Source organism: Amblyomma mixtum, chromosome 3 (genome assembly GCF_055824585.1).
Source record: "Amblyomma mixtum isolate Tamu chromosome 3, ASM5582458v1, whole genome shotgun sequence".
In the NCBI taxonomy this organism is placed as follows: domain Eukaryota; kingdom Metazoa; phylum Arthropoda; class Arachnida; order Ixodida; family Ixodidae; genus Amblyomma; species Amblyomma mixtum.
Genome location: NC_143014.1, coordinates 367,394,393 through 367,419,308, shown reverse-complemented (window position 1 = coordinate 367,419,308; position 24,916 = coordinate 367,394,393). Strand labels below are relative to the sequence as shown.

The 24,916-nt window shown below is 51.5% G+C and overlaps 2 protein-coding genes, 2 long non-coding RNA genes and 1 pseudogene across 4 annotated transcripts; 4 read left to right on the top strand and 1 right to left on the bottom strand.

The window, feature by feature from the left end:
• The first annotated feature begins 585 nt into the window (after positions 1–585).
• LOC149356694 (uncharacterized) lies at positions 586–2,015 on the top strand (annotated as a pseudogene).
• Positions 2,016–16,825: 14,810 nt separating this feature from the next.
• LOC149356693 (uncharacterized) lies at positions 16,826–17,988 on the top strand. The gene is made up of 3 exons (XR_016291675.1): positions 16,826–17,002; positions 17,115–17,291; positions 17,887–17,988. It is a non-coding gene; the product is annotated as an uncharacterized LOC149356693 (long non-coding RNA).
• A 45-nt stretch (positions 17,989–18,033) lies between these two features.
• Positions 18,034–18,582, top strand: LOC149356692 (uncharacterized). The gene is made up of 3 exons (XR_016291674.1): positions 18,034–18,139; positions 18,249–18,320; positions 18,438–18,582. It is a non-coding gene; the product is annotated as an uncharacterized LOC149356692 (long non-coding RNA).
• Positions 18,583–18,584: 2 nt separating this feature from the next.
• Positions 18,585–20,234, top strand: LOC149356691 (uncharacterized; the record flags this gene model as incomplete). Its single annotated transcript, XM_089576413.1, has 1 exon — positions 18,585–20,234. A coding segment is annotated over one exon (921 nt), but the record flags the coding sequence as incomplete, so codon positions are not given.
• LOC149356690 (uncharacterized) lies at positions 19,145–23,395 on the bottom strand. The gene is made up of 6 exons (XM_089576412.1): positions 23,026–23,395; positions 22,624–22,825; positions 21,907–22,165; positions 21,134–21,267; positions 20,865–20,929; positions 19,145–20,382 (listed from the first exon to the last, which is right to left on the bottom strand). Exons 1-6 carry the CDS (start codon positions 23,239–23,241, stop codon positions 19,993–19,995), a joined length of 1,266 nt encoding a protein of 421 aa, XP_089432538.1. The 5' UTR covers positions 23,242–23,395; the 3' UTR covers positions 19,145–19,992.
• Positions 23,396–24,916: the final 1,521 nt, after the last annotated feature.

Here is a 24,916-nt window from a genome sequence, read left to right as displayed (position 1 = left end):
TCCGTCTACGGTATATCCAGTGTGGGCGCTGCGGACGACTGGACCACGTGGCTGCCAGCTGCCGGGAGACACCCCGATGCAGGAGGTGCGGCGACCCACACACCACAGCCCAGTGCAGCGCTGCGCAGCCGCGCTGCACCAACTGCGGTGGCCAGCATGCTTCCAACAACCCCTCCTGCCCCCGCTGGCAACAGGAAAGACAGATTGCAATGGCAGTCGCGGGCTCCCTCGAACCAGTCTCGAGAAGGGCCATCCGGGCACAAATCCGGGCGGAGCCAGGCCAGCGGACCTATGCCCAGGTCCTCTCCTCCAAGCCAGCCGGGGCGCCCTCCTCCATCCCCGCATCAGGTGCTCCGGCTTCCAAGCCATCTGGGGCGCCCTCCTCCTCCATCTCAGCACCAAGAGCTCCTGCTGAAGGCCCCTCCCCTCCTCCCCAGGGCATTACACATGCCAGCCTGAGCGGACACCTGGAGGATCTCACCAGGACCCAGGCCATCACGCTGTTAAAACTCACGCGGCTGCTCCCAGCAGTCCCCCTGCATCCACCCAGCCTGGCTCAGGGATCGCAGCAACAGCCAAACCATCATGGCTAGTCCACCACGCATGACTCCCAGGCCACGGGTCCTCCAGTGGAACTGCCGAGCGCTCCGCCCCCGTCTCTCGGAGCTGAACGACCGCCTTCGGCTGGAGGAATACGATGTCCTGGATCTAAAGGAGGTCTACCAGCCGAGGGATAAGCTCCACCTACCAGGATACATTGGTTATACCAGCAGGACCTACTGCCTTCTGCCTACCTGTAGAGCAGACCCATGCCTAGAGGACAGCCACCCCCCTGCTCCATCCCGTGCAGCCATCTTCGTCTGTCGGATTGTGGCCCAGGCCGAGATCATGGTGAGTGATGCGGTTGTGGCCCCCATGGAGCTCATCTGCGAGAGGGTTAGGCTAGGTCGAGTTGACACAGCTGTGGCAAGCGTATATGTGCGCCCCCTGACCCCTTGGGATGCCAATTCCTTGGCGCAGCTGGTCGGTCTCATTGGCGGTGACTGTCTGCTCTGAGGGGACTTCAACGCGGCTCACCCGCGGTGCGGATCCCGCAGGGCGGACCGCCGTGGACGTGATCTGGTTGTAGCTCTTCGTGGCACCGGGCTCCATGTTTTGAACACAGGGGTCCCTACGTTTGTCCGTCGAGGGGGCATCCGCACATGCATAGACCTCTCAATTGGGTCGCCTCGTTGTGTTTATGGATGGCACCCCTCGCCGGACACCTGGGGTTCGGACCACTTCCCCATCACTCTGGTGCCAAAGCCAGGGAAGAGGCTGGACGGAAAGCAGTGCAAGGTCGTCCACTGGGACAAGTTCAGGGACCTCCTTTGAAACTTCTCAGGGCAGGACAACATCTTGGCCCACGTGGCTCGCGGCTCGCTGTGCTGAGGCAGCAACGATCAGCTGCAAATCCCACCACCAGCCTGTCCCGGACCTCCATCTCCTCCAGATGAGGGCCCAACGGTGGCGGGCAGAGCCAAGGGCGCTTCGCACGGACAGACCAGAGCATTGGACAGAACACAACCTGCTTGATGCAACCTGCCTTCGTACCCACAACCGGCGCCGCAGGGAGTCCTGGAAGGGGTTCAGTGCCTTCCTGGTGGCTGCCCGGGGCAGCGCCAGAGCCTGGCGCCTGTTCCGGTCTCTTCTGGAGCCCTCCATCCAGTGGCCATCGCAGTGGCAATGGGGCTTACCTATGAGCAGCTGTCTGACAAGCTAGCAGAGGCCCTCCTTCCTCGGGAGCCCCCTCCATGAGGGCTCTACCCCAGGCGGACCATTAACCAGGCAGCACGTGGTCAACACGCAGATGACATTGCGGCCATCTGTTCCACCCCCCTCACCAAGGCGGAGCTCACCACTGCCCTGCAGCACTCCAAGCACCGCAGTGCCCCCGGACCAGATGGTATCACCTACCAAATGCTCCGGAACCTGGACGACTCCATGAAGGCCAGTCTCCTCCAGACCTTCAATGAAGTATGGACGACGGGCTGCCTACCTGTGGCCTGGCGAACGGGACTGGTGGTACCGGTCCTCAAGCCTGGCAAGCCACCTGCAGAGCTCAAGTCGTACAGGCCTGTCTCCCTGACATCAGCCCCGGGGAAGCTCCTGGAGTCCGTGGCGCTGACAAGGATGGACTGGATAGCTGGGGCCATGTGCTACCTGCCCGAGCAGCAGTCTGGATTCAGGAGGCACCGCTGCACGGCTGACGCCATTTCGGACATCGTATCCAGCCCCGAGGAGGCTCGTCACTCTCGCCATGTCGTCAACCTCGCCCTCCTGGACGTGCGGGGGGCCTTCGAGAATGTGACACATGAGGCCATCCTCGAGGCTGTTGACTGCCTTGGCATCACCGGCAACCTCCGGGGGTATCTGCAAGGATTCCTGGAAAACCGCACCAGCTGTGTCCAGGCAGGAGGAGCCACCAGCGCCCCCCAACCACTCACGAGAGGAGTTCCCCAGGGCAGCGTGCTGAGCCCCATGCTCTTCAACCTGGTGATGGCCGAGCTCCCACGCTGCCTCCCGGAGGGCCTGCGCCTACCTGTCCGCATAGCAATCTGTGCGGACGACATTGGCCGCTGGTGCTGCGGACCACGGCGCCAAAGGGTGCAGGTCATCAGAAACGTCCAGCGTGCCATCACCATGGTTAGCTCCTACCAGGAACGGGTGGGCCTGCAGCTCTCCGCCACCAAGACCGAGGCAATGCTGCTCAACACCCGACCAGGAGCACGCCCGGGGAAGACGCGCCTGACCATCTCAGGACGGGAGCTACCATGGCGGCACACCTGCCGTTACCTGGGCCTCCTGATAGACCGCCACCTCACCTGGCAGCCTGCGGTCAAGGCCTTCTCCAAGCAGGCAACCAGGGTCCGGGGCGCCGTCCGGAAGCTCCTGGCTGGAGGGAGAGCCATCACACCACGCATGGGCCTCCAGTTCGTTCATCCCATGGCAGGGGCGCAGTTCCTATACGTCCTGCCCCTGATACAACTGACTATCAGGCAGCAGCTGACCATCGAGCGCTGCCAGAGGGCCGCCATCCGCCTGTGCCTGGGCCTCCCACGTGGCTCCCAGGTTCCCGCAACACTAGCAGAGGCGGGGGTGTGGCCCATGGAGCTCCAGCACCAGAGGGCAGCATTCCGCCATGTGGGGCGGCTCCATCTTGCCCCTGACGGACGACCCCTCTTGAAGCGCCTCCTCAGTCACCCCCACTCCCGCATGGGGAGGACTGCCCTGGCATTTGAGCAGCTAGTGCGGGGGCAACCGGAGTGCCTTCCTACCCCTCCACGCCCAGATCTTGGCCACCAGTTCCGGGTGCTCCTGCCAGCGCAAGGATCCAGACCAAAGCGACTGACTCCGGCAGCCGGCCTCCGACAGGAGGCAGCGACGACACTGGAAGAGGACCTGGCGGGCTGCACCCAGCTGTACACGGATGGCTCCGTCTTGAAGGGGGCGTGTCCATGTGCAGCGGCGGCCTGCATCGCTCCTGCTCTGGGCGAAAGAAGGCAGGCGAGGCTACCATTCGTGGCGAGCTCCACCACAGCTGAGCTGGCAGCCCTACACCTGGCTGCCGACATCCTGGACGGGCAACCTGCTGTACAGTCTGCAGCCATCCTGAGTGACTCCAGGGTGGCCCTCCAGCTACTGCAAGAGCCACGTTGCCGACTGCCCATCGTCAGCAAGCTGGCAGCCAGGTTGAATGCAATCTGCTCCCGTGGCTGCTCCATATCCCTGGCCTGGGTCCCCAGCCACGTTGGCGTCCAGGGCAATGAAGATGCCGATGTCCTGGCCAAAGCAGCTCATGGAGGATCCACTCCCACCTGCACATCTGTAGTCCCCCTGGATACTGCCCGGTCCATCACAGAGCGGCAACTTGTCCTGGAGCACCTCGACCCCAGGGTTGCCCAAGGGACACCTGCCCAGCTCCTGCCGGACAAGGGTATCCCAAAGCGACAGAGATCCCTCCTCCTCCGGCTTTGAGTAGGCTGCTCTTGGACTGGGGCAAGGCTTTACCGCAAGGGACTGGCCCCCTGTGCAGACTGCGCCCGCTGTGGCCACCAGGACGAGACGGTCGAACACATCCTGTGTGGATTCCCTGCCTTTGCCACACATCAGGCAAAGCTTGTCGCTGGCTACAGGGCCCTGGGACTGCCGGCAGACACAGCAAGTGCCCTACTGTTCCTATCTGGACCCAACGCCCCCAAGGCCCTCCGGTCCCTCCTGGCCTTCCTGGAGGACACGGGCCTGGATAGCTACTGCTATTCCTCGGCGGCTGATGACAGCGACGGCACCTCGTGAGACGCTCCACTTTCTTTCCCTTTATATCCTTCCTCTACCCCTTTACCTATTGTGAGGAATTGTGAGGATGTGTGAGATTGCAGGTTGTATTTAACACAAACACTAAAGGTATAAGCAATAAGCGAGGCGGCTTTTATAGGAAATGAAACCAATTTCAGTATGGGCGTGAAAAGAGGAAAGAGACAAGAGAGCAACGCAACAACACACGGATAAAACACACAGGAGAACAGAACAAAATCCTCGCGAAAAATACAGGAAAAAGAAAGTCAAAAAGGAAAGGCACACTACTTGTCTCTCATACGAGCATCGAGCGGGGAGGACTGGCTGGGTGTCGGGCAGTCTCTGGGCGTTCCAGTGTCGATGCACTGTTGCCGGCGTTTCCCCGTTGGCCTTCAGCGCTACCGCAGCGTCAGCGTCTGTGGGCTCCCAGCACGGTTCCCAGGTCTGGTATCCCGGAAAGGCCACGTAGGCACCAGAGGCGGCCTGTGTGGAGCAGCTGACGGATGGACGGAGAAGTGTGGCGCCTGGGCCTGGTGGTTGAGGCTTTTGACGACGGATGTCCGGGTCTGGTGGCCCGGACGTCTGCGGCTGAGGCCCAAGCCCGGAACTCGGGGAGCCAGCAGAACTCGTCCACGTCCGTCGCCCACCGCGCTCTTCTCTTGTCTGCCCCGTACTCCTCTTCCACCTGTCCCGGCGTACCCCTCCGCACGCGCTCCTCGTGCTTTTTCGTCTTCTCCTCACAAACGACGCTGGGTGGCGCTATCTCCTTACAGAGGGCCCCCTCTTCGGAAGTTTTTTCCAAGGGAAAGAACTCAACTTCAGGAGAGCGACCCCAGACGCGTTCGACCGTCGCACGACAGAACACCACACCACAGCGCGCACGCTACACACCACACACAATACGGCGGTCGTCAATGTTCGAAGCGTACAGACATTCGCTCGGGGGCAGCCTCACTACCACCTATCACGTCAAAATCTGAGCATGGCGGGACACCCTCGGTATAGGCGCTCCCCCCTTTCCAAATCGGCTTCCCCCATTACGATTACTCAATGGAACTTTCGGGGGCTCCGGTCCCGTTCCAAGCGCGCCGACCTCCGGCTTTTCCTATCAACCTTTGATCATTTGCCAGCGGTGGTTGCCCTCCAAGAGCCAGGGAAAGGCGCCACACTAACAAATTATACGACGTTCCAGCAGGACCCTTCATCTTGTCTCTGCGTTCATAGAAATTATACAGCCAACCAGGTCGACTTAGACATACAACTTGAATACTCCTATGTAATGGTGACCCTCCTCCCGCTCCGCAAGCAGGACCCACCGTTACACATACTCAATATATACTGCAATCCGAAATTGCCGAATGTATCATTCGCGGACCTCTTTAGCCGCGCGCTGAGAGTTGCGGATCGGGACCCCCTCCTGATTGTGGGCGATTTCAACGCTCCCTCTCGGATGTGGGGTTACTGCCGTGAAGAGAAGCGGAGACGCAAGTTGGCGGAGCTTGCGTCAACGCTGGGCCTCACTCTTCACACTGACCCCATCCATCCAACTCGTATAGGCAACTCCGTGACAAGGGATACGTGTCCGGACTTGACCTTCACCCACAACATTCAGTATGCAGACTGGGTCAACACCGAGGAAACCCTCGGCAGCGACCACTGCCTCCTGAACATTACGATTAGGACCTATCCTTTCGCGCGACCAACAACACAAGCTCGACTCCCAGATTGGACCAAGTTCAGGCAAAATTATAACACTGCCACACCAATACATGAACAAGGCTACCAGTCTTGGTCAGAACAACTGGTCTCTAGCGTTCGCTCCTCCGAAACTCAAATTCAGCTCTCAGAGGCGGTTTCTGATGTGGACAACCACCTGCTCCACCACTGGGAGGCCCGGCATTGCCTCGTCCGTCGGTGGCCTCGGCAGAAGCACAACCGGAAACTTAAAGCTCGCATCGCCGAGCTCACTCAACGAGCGACTGAGTATGCGGCCCAACTCGCTGACTCCAACTGGGTGGCACGATGCAACACGGCCGCGCGGCAAATGTCCAGCTGGAACACGTGGCGACTTTTTCGCGCCCTAATTGACCCCATGCAAACACGCACGGAAACTCAAAAACTCCTCCAAAGAGCCATACACAGCTTTCAGGGCAACACAACTCAGTTGGCGCACAAGCTCCGGGACCAGTACTTATGCACCACCCAGGACCCCCGCGGGCCGGCGTACTCTTATGCAGGTTCTGAGAACGTTGAGCTGGATCAACCGTTCCAGCTCCATGAGCGACAGGCTGTCCGAGTTCATGGAATCCAAACATCTTTTCGCAGACACCATGTTCGGGTTTCGCCCACAGAGATCTGCACAGGATGTCCTGCTACAACTCAATCGGGCTGTCCTCGACCCCGTCGAATGCGCTCACAATGACAAGGTCTTACTCGCCTTGGATTTGAAGGGAGCATTCGACAACGTTACCCACGAGATCATTCTCACCCACCTCTCTCAAACTAACTGCGGCAGAAACGCCTTTCAATACATTCGGCAATTTTTGACAGACAGACAATCTTACATTCGAATCCAGGATAAGGAACATGGCCCTTTTCATTTAGGAACCAGGGGTACACCACAGGGCGCGGTGCTCTCTCCCCTTTTATTCAATCTGGCTATGATGCGCCTACCGGCCCAGCTGGGCGCTGTCACCGGTGTACAGCATGCGCTGTACGCCGATGACATCACCCTGTGGGCCACACAGGGTTGCCTTGGAGACATTGAGACCAACCTGCAGGAGGCGGCGACCATAGTGGACCGTTATGCTCGCCGCTGCGGCCTCCAATGCTCCACCCAAAAGTGCACATACGCCCCTCACAAAAGTGCACAGCCAAAATTTCATTGTCGCTTGAGACAGGTCCAACCGCTGAAAAAATCGAAGTCCGGGTACTGGGGCTCTTTATACATCAAGACAGACGGTCAGAAACAACATTGGCCAAACTCCGTCAGGTGGGGGACCAGGTGGGCCGCTTAGTCCGCCGGGTTTCTAACAAGCGCGGGGGGTTACGATGTAAGGACGCCTTGCGGCTGGCGCATGCATTTGTAACCAGTCGAATTCTATATTCGACTCCATACCTCCACCTGCGGAAGCAAGACGAGGATTCACTCGAAGTCATCCTCCGCAAAATTATTAAGCGGGCTCTGGACCTCCCCGTGACCACCTCCAACAAGCGCCTCCTGGGGCTGGGCATGGTGAACACATTTTGGGAGCTCCGGGAAGCTCACTTGACCAACCAATACACACGTCTCTCGAAGACATCGTCGGGTCGCCGCCTTCTTGCCCGACTACACATCCAACACACCACTCTCATGGAAGAGCGCGTACGTATTCCATCCCAGTGGAGATGCGCCCTCCACGTGCGCCCTCTTCCTGCGAACATCAACCGTGAGGACCATAATGGCCGGCGCCTGGCGCGGGCGGAAGCCCTGGCCCGCCACTATGGATCGAAACCCGGCGTATTCTACGTGGATGCCTCCGGCCCCCACCATGGGGGATGGTTCACGGCCGCAGTCGTCCACCAATCCAAAACAGTGAACGGCCTTACTTTCCGAGCCCGTGACATAACACACGCGGAGGAGGTCGCCATTGCTTTGGCTGCATCTCATTCCAGTTCAAAAACAATTATTTCCGACTCGCGAGGGGCATGTTGGAACGTCGAGCAGGGCTGGGTACCGTATCTAGCCTACCGCATTCTCCAAACAGCGTCTATACCGGGGACCCCGCTCACCGGCGTATCGTTTGGGCTCCTGCTCACATGGGCCTCGAGGGAAATGAGGCAGCTGACGCCGCCGCCCGCGCGCTCTCTCACCGGACATTCCCCTCCGGCCCCGACGATCAGGAACTCGAATTCACTCCAGCTTACTCGTTTAAAGACATTTCTTTACTTTATCAATTTGGCCATAGTCTTTATCCCCGCCCGTGTAAAGGTCTCTCAAAGGCGGAGGAGCGGCTTCTGCTTCGCCTATATGCAAATACTTTGCTGTGCTTGGCAGCTCTCAAACACTTTGACCCTTCTTTCTCTGGCAGCTGTCCGCACTGTGCGGAGAAGTCTCCGGACATCTACCACATGGTGTGGGCCTGCCTCTCCAACTCTGCTATCCCCCCTCACCCCAACCCAACCCGGGAGGACTGGGAGGCGACCCTGCTCGGCTGCTCTGACCTGCAGGCCCAACGGGCCCTGGTCGAGCGAGCCCGGGCAGCGGCCGACGCCACTGGGGTCCCGAACTAGGGACCTCCACCTAGTACTTGTGAGGGCTGGCCCCCTTTGGGTCAGCTCATACCTCACCTCCCGAAGTTTATCTGTAAATAAATGTTTTCCACCACCACCACCACACAGCACAGAGAGTATATGAAAAGAAAATGTAAAGCGTCCAAAAAGGGGCGAAGAAACACGGAAGGCATAAAAAGTAGGTAGCCGACACTCAAAAACAAACATGAACAAACACAGACAGTGCCAACAAGAACAGGTGTGGGATACATTCTTCGGGATTACATTCTTCACATCAAACCACTTCACCGTCGCGAGAACTCTTTCAGCTAGTACTTCCGTTTTCCTTTGTGAAACCGGTTTCTCCAAACCGACCTCGGTCTCCACCATGATTTTAAATGTTCCCGTCCTACGACGTTATTTACTCTGTTCTCCCTTGCCTTCGACACAGTTCGTTGACACGTATCACACGATCTGACATAACTCTTCATGTCAGCCTGTACACCGGGCGAATAAAACTCACTGAGCACCTTAGCTATCGTTTTGCGTATCCCTCGATGACCGGATAATGCGCTCTCATACGCCGACATGAGGACTTGCGTGCGTAAGCAATACGGTATCACCGCTTGCTCAACGACTCGGCCGGGACATACTTGGTATGTTCGGAAAAGAACCCCGTCATCTGTATGAAAAGTATGGGCTGTCTGTCCCTTGCCACGAAATGTTTGCCCCAACTTTTTGCGACACACCTCTAAGGTCGGGTCTTCTTCCTGTTTGAGGCGAAACTCCGGCCGTGACAAGTGGAGTGTGTTAAGAGTGGAGCTTTTGCTACTCTCTGAAACTTTCGCTGTCACCGTAAGGGAAGGAACATCGACCGAACTCGTCATGGCAAGGGAAACTGCCTGATCAGTTAGAACTGGCGGGTCGACCGAGAATGGAGCTTTTGCGCCGGGGACATTTCTTATTATGATGTCGTACAAGGGTGTACACAAGCAGCGCGCGATGGCCTTACCCGAGAAGTATGGAGAAGAAATCACCACCTCCGCTTCCGGAACTTCTACACGGGTCTCATTGGCCAAGAATAATGTAGCCTTTTTCCCTGTAAGTGCCGCTGCCGGTACAAGGGACTCACGCACAACAATGCTGGTGCTGCCCGTATCCCGTAATACCGAACCAGGCTGGCCGAACACCTCACCGTGCCCCACGGGCATAGCAGTTTCCACCGCGTTGGAAGAACAGACCATCTCTCCCAACTGGCCCTCTGCGCGCGTTACCTCTGCAGGGTTATCGGGATGTGAATATCGAGGTGTCATGCAAGAGGCGGACTCCTCACGGTCTCCTGGTCTCTTAGCTCTGCATGACTGGGCATCATGTCCTTCCTCGCGGCACCAGGTGCAATACAATTGCTTCGGCTTCGTCCGACAATCTGACGCCTTGTGCCCAGTCTTCTCGCAAAGAAAACACCGAAGGCGGAAATGTGAACCTGAAACCTCGTCCTTGGCCTTATTTAACGTATGCTCCCCCTGCTCTTTAAAGAACAACAAGTTATTTTGCCGCTGTGCTTCGAGAAAATGATCAGCAGCCTCCGCCGGCTTGCAAACTCTCTTGCCCTCCCGCTCACGTAAGAAAAGGGCTAAACGGGAATGACAGTTGTTCAGGAATTGCTCGCTCACGACCATCTCGTGAACTACCTCAAAAGTGCGGCCTTCTCCCCGCATCTCGACCCAACGGTGAAAGAAACTAAACAACCTGGCAGCATATTGCGAGGCTGTTTCGCCATCCTGGGGCTTGCTCTGGCGAAACTTTTCTCGGTACCCTTCCGCGGTAAAGCTTGTGCGGATACACATGAATCCCCTGCCCCATTGTAACGGCCGTGCGTAATTATCACGCGATGCTATGCGCGCGCCGTTCGGGAGGTTTTGCGAGGGAGGGCACTCTCGCCACTTCCGCTTCCTTTCGCTCCCCGCCGCGACGCCGCCGCGGAGACTTTCCCTCTTTCCCCTATTACAACGGAGAGACCTCTCTCCGCAGCCCGGGAGGAGACGCATTTCTCCCGAGGCTCGCTGGTCTTCTGGCGGGAGCCGTGCACACGCACGGATCAGAGATCTGCCATGGAGACAGCGGCCCTTATCGCCCGGCCACCGTATGTGACTTGACCGCCGCGGGCCGTGAGCGAGGAGCCACGCGAGGTGAGAGGAACCTTCTTCCCCCACATTTTGCGTGCGTTCTTTCCTTTCTGCTTTTCACCCCCGTACGCGAGCGGAACACTCTCCCTCGTTACGGCGGTTGTATTGTTGCTGCTGCATTGTATTGCTCGGGAGAAATAAACGCTCCTCCGAGTAGCATACTCGTGTTTGTCCCCTCTGGCCCGAACCCGCCGTGGTTGCAACTTACCGCACCGCGGGTGGGGGTCACAGCTCTGACTGCTAGGGCTGGCACGCTGGTGCTAGAGAGCGACAACTGCTTCTAGCCCTTTGAGCGTTATCACAAGAATAACCCCCATAACCTAAACCTCTGAAGCAAGGCAAGCTTCGCTTTGTCATAGTCCACTGAATCCTCAGGCGAGAGCCGACCGAAGACCCTAAGTGCTTCGCCGCCAAGGCACAAGCTCAACGCCGTTGCCCACTTTTCTTTTGGCCAACCCTGCCCCGTGGCCACATGCTCAAACCTCTTTAAGTAGGCATCGAGGTCATCCCGCGCTTCATTATACTGTGGTATGAGTGCGTGCGGGTTAATGGAGCTGGCCGGTGCGACGCTACGCTCTCCACGGTCACTTGGAGGATTTGCGCCACCCTCCATGAGCGTTATTTTTAGCTGCAAGTTCCGCGCCTCTAACTCCAATCTCTGCTTCTCCGTCTCTAAATTCCGCGGCTCTAACTCCAGTCTTTGCTTCTTAGCTTCACGCTCAGCGTTTCTCTCTTCCCGTGCCTTACTTAGCTCGTCCTCCACCCACGCTCGCAACTCCGCGCCGCACAAGCCCATGCGCTCGCCTAAAGCAACCAACTCTGAAGCGCTCATACTGTGCCTAAATTAACACAATAGGCAAAGAAATAAAAACCGACCTCGTCCTGTCGTGGACACCAAATTTGTGAGGATGTGTGAGATTGCAGGTTGTATTTAACACAAACACTAAAGGTATAATAATAATAATACTTTATTGCGCCAAATATTAAAAAAACATGTACAGAAATCCGGCCTGCCAAAGCCTCATAGGCCTTGAGTGGCAGAGCCCGACAGGCAGCGGAACCGCGCAGATATACACATAGGCAAAAAAAAAACACATTCAAAATAACGGACATCAAATTAGTATGATGGTGAGAACAAAATAGACACAAGACTCACGTCACATGAAAGAAAAAAAAAATCCTCATCAGATTAAATTGCAAGGAAGAAAAACCAAAGTGGCATGACAATACCTCAGATCAATGCAATAAATACAGCAGTAACCAATGAAATCACAAGATTTATTTGACAGGTGGTAAAGCACATGCATGATGTCGTAAACCCTCTAATTAATGTATCGCAGCATCTTTTTTATTTTGTATTTAGCTTTTGCCCGGCGAACACTTGGAGGTAACCTGTTAAAGTGAAAGGGAACGTAATAATCTCTTACACGCCTTCCATATCTTGTAGACCGTCGGGGAATACAAAAAGGTTCCTTCGGTCGAAGAGACCGTGTTGGAACATACGGAATCTTATAGTCACTAAGCCAAAAATATTTCAGGACGATCGTTTCCATCAAAAGGCGATCAAAATCAGGTAGAGAAAATACCTTAAAGAGATCAGAATCGGAGGGAAGGCCTAAATCATAGCCGATACTTTTTAATAAAGATCGTAGGAGAGAATTATTCCTGCACTTCCAGCGAACTGCACAGTGACCATAAATCATTATGCAATAGCGCAGTATGCTATAACCAAGGGCGTTTACGATAACTTTGCGTATTGAAAGCGGCATATAGTACCTGATGTTGTAAAGCACACAGGAGACGGTTCGGAGCTTTTTACAAACGTGGGACAAGTGATCATTCCATGAAAGAGCACTGTCGAAGTATAATCCTAGGTATTTCACTGTATTTGTATAGCTCAAGGGTACACATTGACATTGGGAACAATCAGATCCGTGCAAGAAAAGGTGATTGTTTAAATCTACCTTCTTCATCGGGCTGTGAAAGCCCGTACATAAGCAATAAACGAGGCGGCTTTTATAGGAAAGGAAACCAATTTCAGTATGGGCGTGAAAAGAGGAAAGAGACAAGAGAGCAACGCAACAACACACGGAAAAAACACACAGGAGAACAGAACAAAATCCTCGCGAAAAATACAGGAAAACGAAAGTCAAAAAGGAAAGGCACACTACTTGTCTCTCATACGAGCATCGAGCGGGGAGGACGGGCTGGGTGTCGGGCAGTCTCTGGGCATTCCAGTGTCGATGCACTGTTGCCGGCGTTTCCCCGTTGGCCTTCAGCGCTACCGCAGCGTCAGCGTCTGTGGGCTCCCAGCACGGTTCCCAGGTCTGGTATCCCGGAAAGGCCACGTAGGCGCCAGAGGCGGCCTGTGTGGAGCAGCTGACGGATGGACGGAGAAGAGTGGCGCCTGGGCCTGGTGGTTGAGGCTCTCGACGACGGATGTCCGGGTCTGGTGGCCCGGACGTCTGCGGCTGAGGCCCAAGCCCGGAACACGGGGAGCCAGCAGAACTCGTCCACGTCCGTCGCCCATCGCGCTCTTCTCTTCTCTCCCCCTTAATCCTCTTCCACCTGTCCCGGCGTACCCCTCCGCACGCGCTCCTCGTGCTTTTTCGTCTTCTCCTCACAAACGACGCTGGGTGGCGCTATCTCCTTACACCTATTCTCCTCCCTAACAGCACGCCGGCAGTGGTGGTGGTAACATCTCGCCAGCCACAGGCCCGTGCTAATTTCCTTTCCATTTCTTTCATCCTCTTACTACTGCTACGACTAAGCGACACGAAGGTGCGGCGGCGAAAGGGGAAAGGAAAAGAGCGTCGCGCGATAAGGGCAAGAACACCCGCGGGGAGAGGGAGTTCGAAATGTTTTCGATGTGTTTCTTTTTTCGTTTTGCACTGGGTTCAAGGTTGTGCCCAACGTTCAGGGGCTGTGGCTACCTTCTATTAGAGCTTCATTGGTAGGTAGGTAAAAACTTTATTGATGAACAAAAGTAAGGGAAAGAAGTAGGGGAGGTTTGGTTGGGTTGGTTCTTAATCCCGGTTGGCGGCCATCAGTCCATGACTTCTGGCGACCTTCTCCGCCCATTCCACCAGCCTCTTCTGTGAGGCCGCCTCATTGGTTAGCGAAGATTAGGGCGGGCCTTCAAACATGATCGCCCTAACTTCTTTGTTTGTGAAACCTACAAAAATGGAAAAATAAGCATTACAAACCAATGTTGCCTAGTCTAGCTAGAGGCTCCGTGCTTAGCACGCACTTCAAGGTATACCTAGGCTTTAACCGAAACCCTTCGGCCGATAATTAAGGTCTTGTACAGTGTTTTCGTGTGAGATCGCTTGATTTAAGTTACAATTATTGAATTTGTCTGTGTGACTTCATTTGTGCACCTTGCAGTCTTCAACCGTGTAAATTTCTGTAAATATATTTCTTTGTCTGCATCTTCAGCATTCATCGATAGTCTCCACCTTCATCACCGCCGAATAACCACGCTTGGAGAGGCCTGTGCCCCTCCGAAGAAAGGGAAAGAACCAATCTGAATTCACTTGGCCAATACGTGAAAAAAATGTCATGCAGCCGCGTTGCAAACTAGAAATTATCGATAATATTGCGCACTACAAAATGGGGGACATCTCATACACCAGTATCAAAATAGAACTTCGTAATAAATCACTCCACCCTCTCTCAGTCCGTGCCCGCGCCACACTCAATGCTCTTGACAATGTACGTGTCCATGAAATATACGCCAGAACATTTAAATGTATGCAGTTACTCCCACACGCGGCTATTACTCAACAGTTTAACACTAGGGAGATGTGGATTTCTTTTTAGGAATGAAATGCTATGTGTTCAGTCTTCTTTATTATATTGCAGGAAATTCAAGCACATATTTTTTCCTCTTCGGGATTAGCTCTAATAACACAAAATTATCGGCCGGGTCCAATGCGCAAATAAAAAATAACGCACAAAATACGAATACTAAAAAATCTCTGCCTATTCCGTAACCGAGAGTAGAGTAAGAATGAAATGTTTACGGGTATAACACATTGGTTGAAGATGGTACTAGTAAAAATCTTGAAATGGGTCTAGTGTTGAACATAGCACACCACACCACACTTTTTTTATTGCGTCGAAGCGATTGCCTGCTATAGTGCGGGCTTAGGTAGGCAGCCGCTAACCGTAGCGGCCTTGTCGCTTTCGGGAGCGGCCGCATAATCATGGCGTTGTCGGCAGGGGCGAGCAGTCTTCTGCTGTGGCGTATCACTCGCAAAGCGATCGCTTTCCGCAAGACGCTTCCTAACTCTCCTTTCATCAGGCTCCATTGCTCGGCTTAAGCAGCTGTGACGGTGGCGGCACTGAAATGCAGGACGATGCAGAAGCGTACGCGGACACGACGAGACGCAGGTCTGACAAGAATGTATATGCTGCGCGTTCTAATACTCCGCGAGCGTGTATACATCTGCCTGCCAAAGGGGAAAACTTAATGAGCTGAAGGCCCACCGGCCGGTCTTTTACATGCGTCAGTGTGGGACCGCAGCGCCATCCTTGGGGACGACGCGGAAGCGCAGCTACATCTCTTAGAGAGTCTCGTTAAATCTCGTACGGTGCCCGGATGCTCTCGTTTCAGTGCCCGGATGAGTGGAATTCAGTGCCCGGATGTTGGCTCTCGGTCTCGGCGTAACGTCACCACACTGCCGACAGCGGGAGCTAAAAGCATTTCATGCTTAAAACGCCGACGATTACGTTACTTCCTAATGCGAAATTTGAGCGCAGCTCATGAGCTGTTCCAGCTTCTCGATAGACTGAGGCAAAGAATTCGATCAAGGCATGGATCTACAATTACAGACAACTTTTTATTTTTCACACATATTCCTTCTTCAATAAACACTCCACTAACAGTTCTTGATTGTCATGAAGGAAGCTTTGTGGACGGAGAAATAGATGGATATAGGCTCGACTTGCTGCACAAATGCCTGGTTCTCAAAGACGAGGTCTGTGCAAGTATTTCACAAGGTGGCCCCAGCCGTGGGAGGCGTTATAAAGCGAGAGGAACCAATGTTCTCCCGCATAAGTGGTAAGAAATTCCTGTTTGTCTTTATATCTACATTAAAGTTATCCCCCACCCTGCCACCCTGGCAGGTGGCAGTTAATGGTTGATCGCGAGAGTTGCCCACCGTTGTCAGCGCTAAAGCCTGCAGCCCACATCTATCACTCTTCACCCCCCATGCCTATAAGCGCGATTCAGGCGTCCACTGACCCAGGGAGCCAGATGTGCGCACTTCTTTTCCTTTAAATGAGGAGTGCAAAACGTCAATGTCAACGCCAACGCCAATGAACACAACGAACGGCGACGGCCTATGGCTTCAGCGCCGCGTTTCTGGTACAACGTTGTCAATGCCAACGCATGCAGCGCACCGCCACGCAGCTTAAAGCATGATTGAGGTGTCCACTGTTCCAAGAGGGCAGTTTTGCGCCTTCCCTCTGGTTCAGGTATCCACCGAGATGTGTGAGACAGATAACTGCGCCATTTCCTTCCGTCAAAAACCAATTGACCAATTTTACCCTCTGCTTTGCAAGCTCCCGCTCCATTACGGTGTCCACTGCTGGTTACAACGGCGACGCAGAGAAACGCAGAAACGGGCGCCAAAGAGCTGCGCTCTGAAAAATTGGAGGGGACACTGGTTTGGTTCGGTTTATTGGGGTTTAACGCCCCAAAGCGACTCAGGGTATGAGGGATGCCGTAGTGAAGGGCTCCGGAAATTTCAACCACCTGAGCTTATTTAACGTGCACTGACATCGCACAGTACACGGGCCTCCAGCATTTCGCCTCCATCGAAATTCGACCACCGCGGCTGGGATCGAACCCGCGTCTTTCGGGTCAGCAGCCGAGCGCCGTAACCACTGAGCCACCGCAGCGGGGTAGAAGGGGGACATTTAAGCTCCGCTAAGGGTGTGACGCGGTAATACCCATATGGGCAACCTGCGCTGGAGTTTTCTCCCGTACCAGTAGCGCCACCTAGCCGTCGGCTCCTCAAGCGCTCGGTAGGACAAAGATGGCCAACGCTGCTGAGACGTCCGAGGGCCGGCAAAAAAAAACGCCGAAACAGAAGGTACTGCTGCGTGTACAAATGCCACACCGAAGAAGGGTACGAAAAAGGAGTTACATTTTACGCGTTCCCGTCGAAGCCTTACGAAAAAGAGCGCCGGGAGAGATGGATCCAAGCAGTGCGGCGAGTACGGTACGTAAGCCCGCTCTCGACGCGTTGATGTGTTGTTTTTAATTTTTCAAATGAGGTACGGCCGCTATACTGTTGCGTACATTACATAAAGCACTATTCATTCACACTACAGCCCAGACGGCGCACCATGGCAGCCGACATCCAATACTAGAATCTGCAGCAAGCACTTCGTCGGCAATGCGAAGAGCAATATTATGCACCACCCGGCTTACGTGCCAACAATTTTTCCCGCGGATTACCACCGGGAGACTCACTGTGATTCATCGATGCCAGTTGAAAGGTTCAACAGGTAAGTTTACTGAAAGGAAAAGTTAATCTGCTGACGTAGGGCTGAAAGTTTTCTACCGCGATACATATCAGATCGTAATCATTGCAGCAGCACTGATAGGACTTTCGTTCTTGAGTTACGCATGCACATAGTTTTTTTGTTTTTTTAACTTGCGTGCTAATGCCTAGCCTTTGCTTGGGTTTCTTTAATTTCGCCGCTTTCATAGGCGTTATGCTGAGCACTATCTTTCAGCGGAACGTATTTCTTATACATCGCTTTATGACATTTACGAAATCGATGCCCCGTTCTTAGCGTTTCGCGAAGTTCTGCTGATGAATCTGTGATTACAGCACTGGGAAACGGGTTGCGAAGGAAGGATTTAGGTGCATTGTGTTCGGTATATCTTGATCCCGCAGAGGTAGACCGCGGCACTGGTTGTATATTGACAAAATTTTTAAAGACATACCGAAGCAGGCGCTGAAGTAAATCTATCAGAATAGAAATGTTCCTAGCTTTTAAACGATAAACAGCGTTTGAGCGTTCTGACTTTGCTTGGTAGCACTGATTTGTGTAAATAATACAGGGGTCATGACTATGTGATCCTTTATTTTCACAGATGGAGAGTGCGCTCTCAGAAGAGTGTATCTCCAGATGATGACCAGAGTATGAATCTCAATGAAGAAAAAAACACAGAACCACCTGCAGAGGCTGAAAATAAGCAGGTGTGTCCAAAATGCATGGCTATGTTTGCATTTTTTTTCAAAGGTGTACAATATAGATGTTCGCTTGTCATTTTTCAGGTTGAGTGGGATCCCTGCACATCTGACGTCTTAGAGCCAGTGCCAAATTCAGAAACAGTGGGCAGCAATGTAAGTTTCCAAGTGCCTAATCTCGTAGTTCCTTTAAACCAATACATGGCTCTGTGTGGAAGTTCTTGTTTTTGTCTAAAATGCACAACATTGTCTGCTTTCCATACAGAATGTTGAAAGAGATCCCGACACATCTGGCTTTTCTGAGCCAGTGCGAAATCCAGAAACTGCGGACACCAATGTAAGATACAAATTACTTAATCCCGTAGTAACGTTCAGATGGATGAAAAAATTGTATGCCAATGTACACTGATATCAGTTTTGTAACCCTGTGGCTGTTTTTTTTTTTACTCTGCAGCGAGCAGTAAGTGATGCACTGGAGCAGTTCGAGCCATTGGACCTCTCTGTAAAAAAAGAAACAAGTGAGCAGAAAAAAGGCACCACAAACAAAATGGCAGGAGGAGTGACAATGAATGCGGCCCCCTTACCACCACCAAGCTCAACACTGGTCAATCGAGCAGTAGGACCTAATTCAAGATCTTGTTTTTTCGGTGGTTATGAGACTCTCTCATTAACCCCTGGGGCCATAAGGGACCTTTGTGGCGTTGACGAAAATGTTTTCGCTTTGATGCTTAGCTTGCTACCCCAAGTAAGAGAAAAAGGGAGTGACGTAAGTCTACCAAATAAGCTCATAATTTTCTTTCTGAAGCTTAAACACGGGCTGCCATTTAGTGCCATTGCAGTGATGTTCGGCATTCACGAGACAACAGCGTCACGAACATTTCACGCAGTATTAGGAACACTGGTTCATGTGACAAAAAAATGGATATTCAAGCCAGAACTTTATGTAATACGTGAAACTATGCCAGAATGTTTTAAAGCAAATTACCCGCAATGCACTGTTGTCATTGACTGTACAGAAATTCGTACAGAAACGCCAACAGAAGTAAGGCAGCAACATGTGTTGTTCTCTACTTACAAGAACGACTTCACCCTCAAATTCTTAGTAGCAATTGCCCCATCCGGGTTGATAATTTTCAGGTCCAAATCTTATGGAGGGCGCTGTTCAGACACTGAAATCGTTCTAGACAGTGGTTTTCTGGATTTAATTGGGGAACAAGATACCATTTTGGCTGACAAGGGTTTTCCCGGAATCAGGGCAGATGTAACTGTGAAAAGTGGCGTGCTAATCATGCCGCCATTTTCAGTAAAAGACCATCCTTTTTCACAGCATGAGCTAAAAGCAAATTACAACATTGCACAAGTGAGGGTGCACGTAGAGCGTATAATACAAAGGATCAAAACACATGGAATTTTGCGGAACCGCATTCCTGTCTCTCTTATTCCAGCGATGTCCGACATTTTTCATATGTGCTGTGTGCTGGCTAATCTTCAAAGCCCCGCTATTCAAAAAAATGAAAATTAAACAGATTTGCGAGGATATTGAAACCTTTCAGCTGAGTGATTTTGTATGGACACACAACGCACCATAGGTGCACACAATTTATGAAGAATGCAAATTTAGAAGGCTTGAGGGTATTTAAACCTCCTGATCATTTTTTACGTGCATTAGCAGTTCACACTGCATGTCCTTGCATTTACCTCTCAAAATATGATTGGCTAACATAGCTTGGCTTGAATATATTAATAATCCTATTTGTAAATGAATGCCTTAGTGTCAATGTTTCTTACACAATTTTACTTTACAGAGGCATTCTTAGCAAGGCAGTAAATGGCACCTTTGTTTGGGTTTCTGCTAGGGCAGGCACAATGAGGAGGTGCAAGTGGTCAAGTATGCACGCTGCCACGAAAAGCACCTAGTGCCCTAGTATTGCCTGGATCCTACTGGAAGCCTAAGATAGTTATTGCAGTATCCACCGAAAATGTGTTCAGCAAATCTCGCTTGAAACCAGTCACTGCATGATCTCTTTAATCAAAAAAGAAAAGTAAAAATCTTCCAGCCGAGGAATTTTCTCCGACAAGAAGATTTCATCCCTTTCCACAATGACTGTGACACTTTGTTTTTTGCTGTAGACAAAAAAAAAGCATTCCGTAGTGTTGGTCACATACATTGCTACTTGTACCTGGCAGTAGTAGGGATGATTTTGGCACAATTTCAGGCAGCCATCGTCATACACCAAATAGGTCACAAAGCTTGTGCAGCTCTCGTGATCAATGAGGTCTTCATCTTTCCTTGAGTACGGGCACTTGATTTCCAGTAAGATGGTCTCGTCACATGATTCAAAGAGCCCATCAGGACTTGCACAGAGCCAGGGCTGTTGCGGGTGAACAACCAGTCCGACCTGTACAGTACATTACATGGTAATATGTCATAGCATGTACACAATAAAGCTTTTCTTGTATGCATGCAGGAACAAATACTATCTCAATATAGTAATGAATTGGCTGATATAGTTGAAAGCTAGAACAGAGGCACGGAAGTCGTATCAACAACAATGCAGTTTAGTTTGATGAAGTCATTTTTTGATGAAGTATGCCAAGAAGCACACAGAAAGCAGCCCTTTTGCATAAAAAAAGCAATAACCCTTGAAAGTTAGCACAAGTCTATTAATTTGTGTAGTTGTTCTTAGTGTTTAGCAGTACTGATGTGGTTGGTGCCTTTATGAATAGGTATGCACATCAGCTATTTGCTTTTGTATTGTGCTTTGTAGTTCCTGTAAACACAGAATTGTTGTTTGATTGCTGTTTTATACATATGAAAATTTAAGAAAGCTATTTTCCCACAGTAAAAAACATGAACAGAATAAAAAAAGTGATAAAATACCTGCGTTACTTGTACATAGTGCTTTCTTTCAAATTCTCTTCTTGCCTCTGGCTCAGTCTCGGTGCCTGGAGAAAAGGAAAGGGGAAGTTGTGCTAAGGCCTTCTCACTGCTTAGGATTATGCATGTATTTGAGCAGAGACAACAATATCAACAGGTATGTTTACCAATAATAAATAAATCCATGCAAGAGCACAGCAAACTACACTACTTGTCCTATTTCAAAAAGTTAGTTTAGGCATGTTCAGTGGTTTAGAAAAATAGATGCCCACCATACACAACAGCTGGCACATGGGGCGTCTTTGAGTGCCGCAACTGCTTAGCCAGTGAGTCGAAACCACGTCGTCTGGTAAGCACTCGATGGGCAGTAGAGCTCGAAATTCTCAGTGCACGCTCTGTGTGCCACCTGCGAATCCAAGCAAAGCAAGAATTCAGAGGATTATCGTAAACAGAACATTTCCGAACAGTGAGTGCAAGAATGACATGCCACTGTTGCAGTTGACATTAATATGGTGTCATGCCTCAAATCAATTCCACTGGTCCTACATTTGCTCATGGATAAGAGCATAGTTGGAGAATGCCAAATCAAGACCAAGTAACCCAATAATTAAGAACCATTACAGTTAGCATATTTGAACGCTTCCACAGTTGTTTTGGAGAGCGTCATGCTGTCATAATTTTATCACACACTTCTTAAGTGGGAAGACATGTTCATAGAAATATGTCATTGATAAATGACCCGTAAAGCCGCCCAGCTGGTATCTTGCTTTAGCAAGCTTAGCATGCATTCTCACACCAAATTTTAGAGGTGAAAGCATTACTGGCCCCATCGGACGACATTACAGTTTGAATAAATAAAGGCATGCATGAAATACATAAAGCATATGATGAGGGTAAGAATAAAAACAATAGAAGCTCTGCCACCAACCGTGCACATTTTGCCTGCATTACAGTCTGTGCTGCTAAAACTGCAGCCTCGGACTGTGTGCAAGCCACTCTTGACTTAAAGAAGAGCTGCTCCTGAGGGCCTCCAGCAGCAACCAACTGTGACATGCTTTTCGACGTGTACACTGGCAGCTGCTTTTGATAATCAAGCATTTTTTCTATTTTGCTTATATCAGCATTTAGTGCTGCTTGGGATATCAGGTCCTCAAGGACTTCTTGCACTTCACGCTCAGTATTGCCAACCTGCTGAATGCGCAGGGTAGCATGCATGCTGCTGTTAATGTCTGGGAAGTGCGAAAGAACATATGATGGTGGCTCTTCCTTCGGAGCCTTGGCTCCTACATATACAGGCTTGTACTCTGAAAAAAAAAAGCAAGTACAACACATACAACCAACATCAGATTCACAAAAATGTGAGGTTTTAATTGTAAGTATAGCTGGGTACCCTGCAAAAAATATGAATATATACCGAGCATTATTTCATAATTAAATATTCTTACATGATGGTAATACAACCGTGAAAAACAAACGAGCTGGTTTAGGATGCTGGGCTGATTTTCATACAAAAAAAGAAAACCGAACTCAATGGCTATAATCTCAACGAGTCAATTTGGCTGTTCATGAAAGGACTTTAGAGGTGGAGCGAAGAAAGCACATGAAAATCAGCTGTGCAAAGCAGATGCTAGTGGCTGGAATGATTCAATAACAAGTTTAAAATCAATGAAGCTGTGTGTAGGGCAGCTTTCAGCACAAATAAATAGGTAGCGGTAACATAAAATGCTGCAGTCATTTTATGCCTCTCATTTATTTTATTTACCTCCAAAGAGATCCTCGATGGGCTCTTTATTCGAGGTGTCCGGTTTAGAAGCAGGGCGGCCCCAAACCTGCAGCTGGTCAGTTGACGACGGTTCGTCACCGTCGTTCACGTACAGCATCACAGCCGCAGCATGTTTGCACGTGCCAACAGCCCCTGCTTTGCACGTGCACGATGCGCCGTGGATCTCGCGCCCTGCAGTCAGCTTAAAAAAATAAACAGAGGCCACAAATATCATGAGCGCCGGCCGTACACACTAAACTGCGGAGCGGTGCGCATCGATCGAAACGCAAGGACACGACATTAGCGGCGTAAATATAGTTCAAGAAAAGCGCGAAACACGTGGCGATGTGCACATGTTTACCATGCTTAACTTGTAAAGTAAATGCGTGAAAATTCACTTACTTGAATGTTTACGTCGTACGAGGCTTTCTTCACTTGCGAGTGGCACTTCGCACGCAGATACGACGGTCCGCCAACAGCCGGGATGGTTTCCTCTACTGCGTACACATATTTCGCGGTACAAAGCTTCCGGCCCTTCTTAAGTGCGCCGCCGTTAAAGATACCACTGATATCGGAAACTATTTTCTGAAAACCATACTGCAGTATCACTGGCGGCATGATGACAGCCGCTGCAGCGTGTGTGACACTTCAGTTCGCTGAGGCAATCAAGTCACTCTGAATTTCACACTCTGCGGTTCACAACACAGACAAATCGAAAAAGATCTGACAAACCGAAGGCCACGCTATGCTCGCCGACCACGCTACAACGCTACACAGGACCCCTCGCGCCGTCCTACTAGGGTTTTACGATTTGTTCACGAGGTGGCGCGGCATGTCCAAAGGGGCTTTAAATTTAGCAGCGCCACCTAGGCAGCGCAGGTTCTCCATATGCACAGCCCCTCCGGGGTGGCTGAGTGGTTGCGGCACTCGGCTGCTGACCCGAAAGACGCGGGTTCGATCCCGGCCGCGGCAGCCGAATTACGATTGAGGCGAAATTCTAGAGACCCGTGTACTGTGCGATGTCAGTGCACGTTAAAGAACCCCAGGTGGTTGAAATTTCCGGAGTCCCTCACTACGGCGTCCCTCATAGCCTCAGCACGCACGAGCAGGAAGCTCGTGCGTGAAAATAAGTGGCTGCAAAGCCTGCGCAAAGCGACCCACCTCCTGCATTACGGTTTCCAGCGTATTAGTGCGTTGGCGATCACAAAGAACAAGGTAGTCATCAACGTACCTAAATACCTTTTTAACACTTGTACCAGGAAGGGTTGCGTTCAGGAACCTGTCTTTTCGCGCCAAGTACAAATCACTGAGTAGGGGCGCGATACATGAACCGATGCAAACACCGCGTTTCTGGAGATACAGTTTTTCTTCCCAGAGGACGAATGTCGACCTGAGGTACAACGATAATAGTTCCAAGAACCCTCTTATAGACATTCCGCAGGCGTTTTGAAATGCAACGGCACCATGAGTATCTATGCATTCTTCTACAGACACCATTAGAATAGTACAAATCTTTTACATCAACTGAGCATGCGGCAAAATCACTGCTAGAATTGTCATTTAAAAACCTAGCTATATCGTCCGAAGATTTCACCTGAAATGGGTCGTCAATTGTTAGTAGTTTTAATTTTGCTTGCAAGAAGACACCAAGAATCGTTTGCCAAGTCCCTCCCTCAGAAATTATTACCCTCAAGGGCGAGTCTGGTTTGTGAGTTTTTACAGTGAAAAACGCGTCCAAGTTAGACTTCTTGCAAGTTTTTATGCCTCGAAGGAGGCAGTCAAGTTTAAGTTCTTTGCAGAGCTTCATAGCAGTTAACTTTGCTTTCCTAACAGCTGATGTCCTGTGCTCGTCAAAAACAGAGCTGATGGTTTCTAATGCCTTAGTTTTGTACAGGTCCTTGGAAATCACAGTAAAGCCCCCTCTTTGTCAGAGGTCAGCAACGGAAGGGAATTGTCTTCCGAGTACCTTACAGTACGTCCCACTGGCGGATTCCTCTCGCAGAGCTGGTAGCGGCCAACGACGTCGACTCCGTCTGAAATGCACCTTGCACTTTGCGATTCAGGGCTTGCCTTGGCAACGCACCGCACCATGGCAAGAAGCTCCGGCGTTGTCTTCTTCGGTTGGATGGCAAACTTCGGCCCAAGGCTAAGCACCTCGCGGATCGGTTGCGGTAGAACATCGACACCAAGCGTGTGGGTCTTGTTTTCATGGCTCTGTGCATACATAGGGCAGACTGGAAGGTGCATGAACGAAAGGCTACTAGAACACAAAACTAATTTCGAGCAAGCTTAC

What these genes read in the sequence shown, in the direction of transcription:
- LOC149356690 (XM_089576412.1), bottom strand. Translation starts at nt 23,241, where the DNA reads ATGCCGCCAGTGATACTGCAGTATGGTTTTCAGAAAATAGTTTCCGAT. An exon ending in CGTACGACGTAAACATTCAA is followed by an intron (nt 22,826 to 23,025) that starts GTAAGTGAATTT and finishes TATTTTTTTAAG; the next exon opens with CTGACTGCAGGGCGCGAGAT. An exon ending in TGTGCCAGCTGTTGTGTATG is followed by an intron (nt 20,930 to 21,133) that starts GTGGGCATCTAT and finishes CCTTTTCTCCAG; the next exon opens with GCACCGAGACTGAGCCAGAG.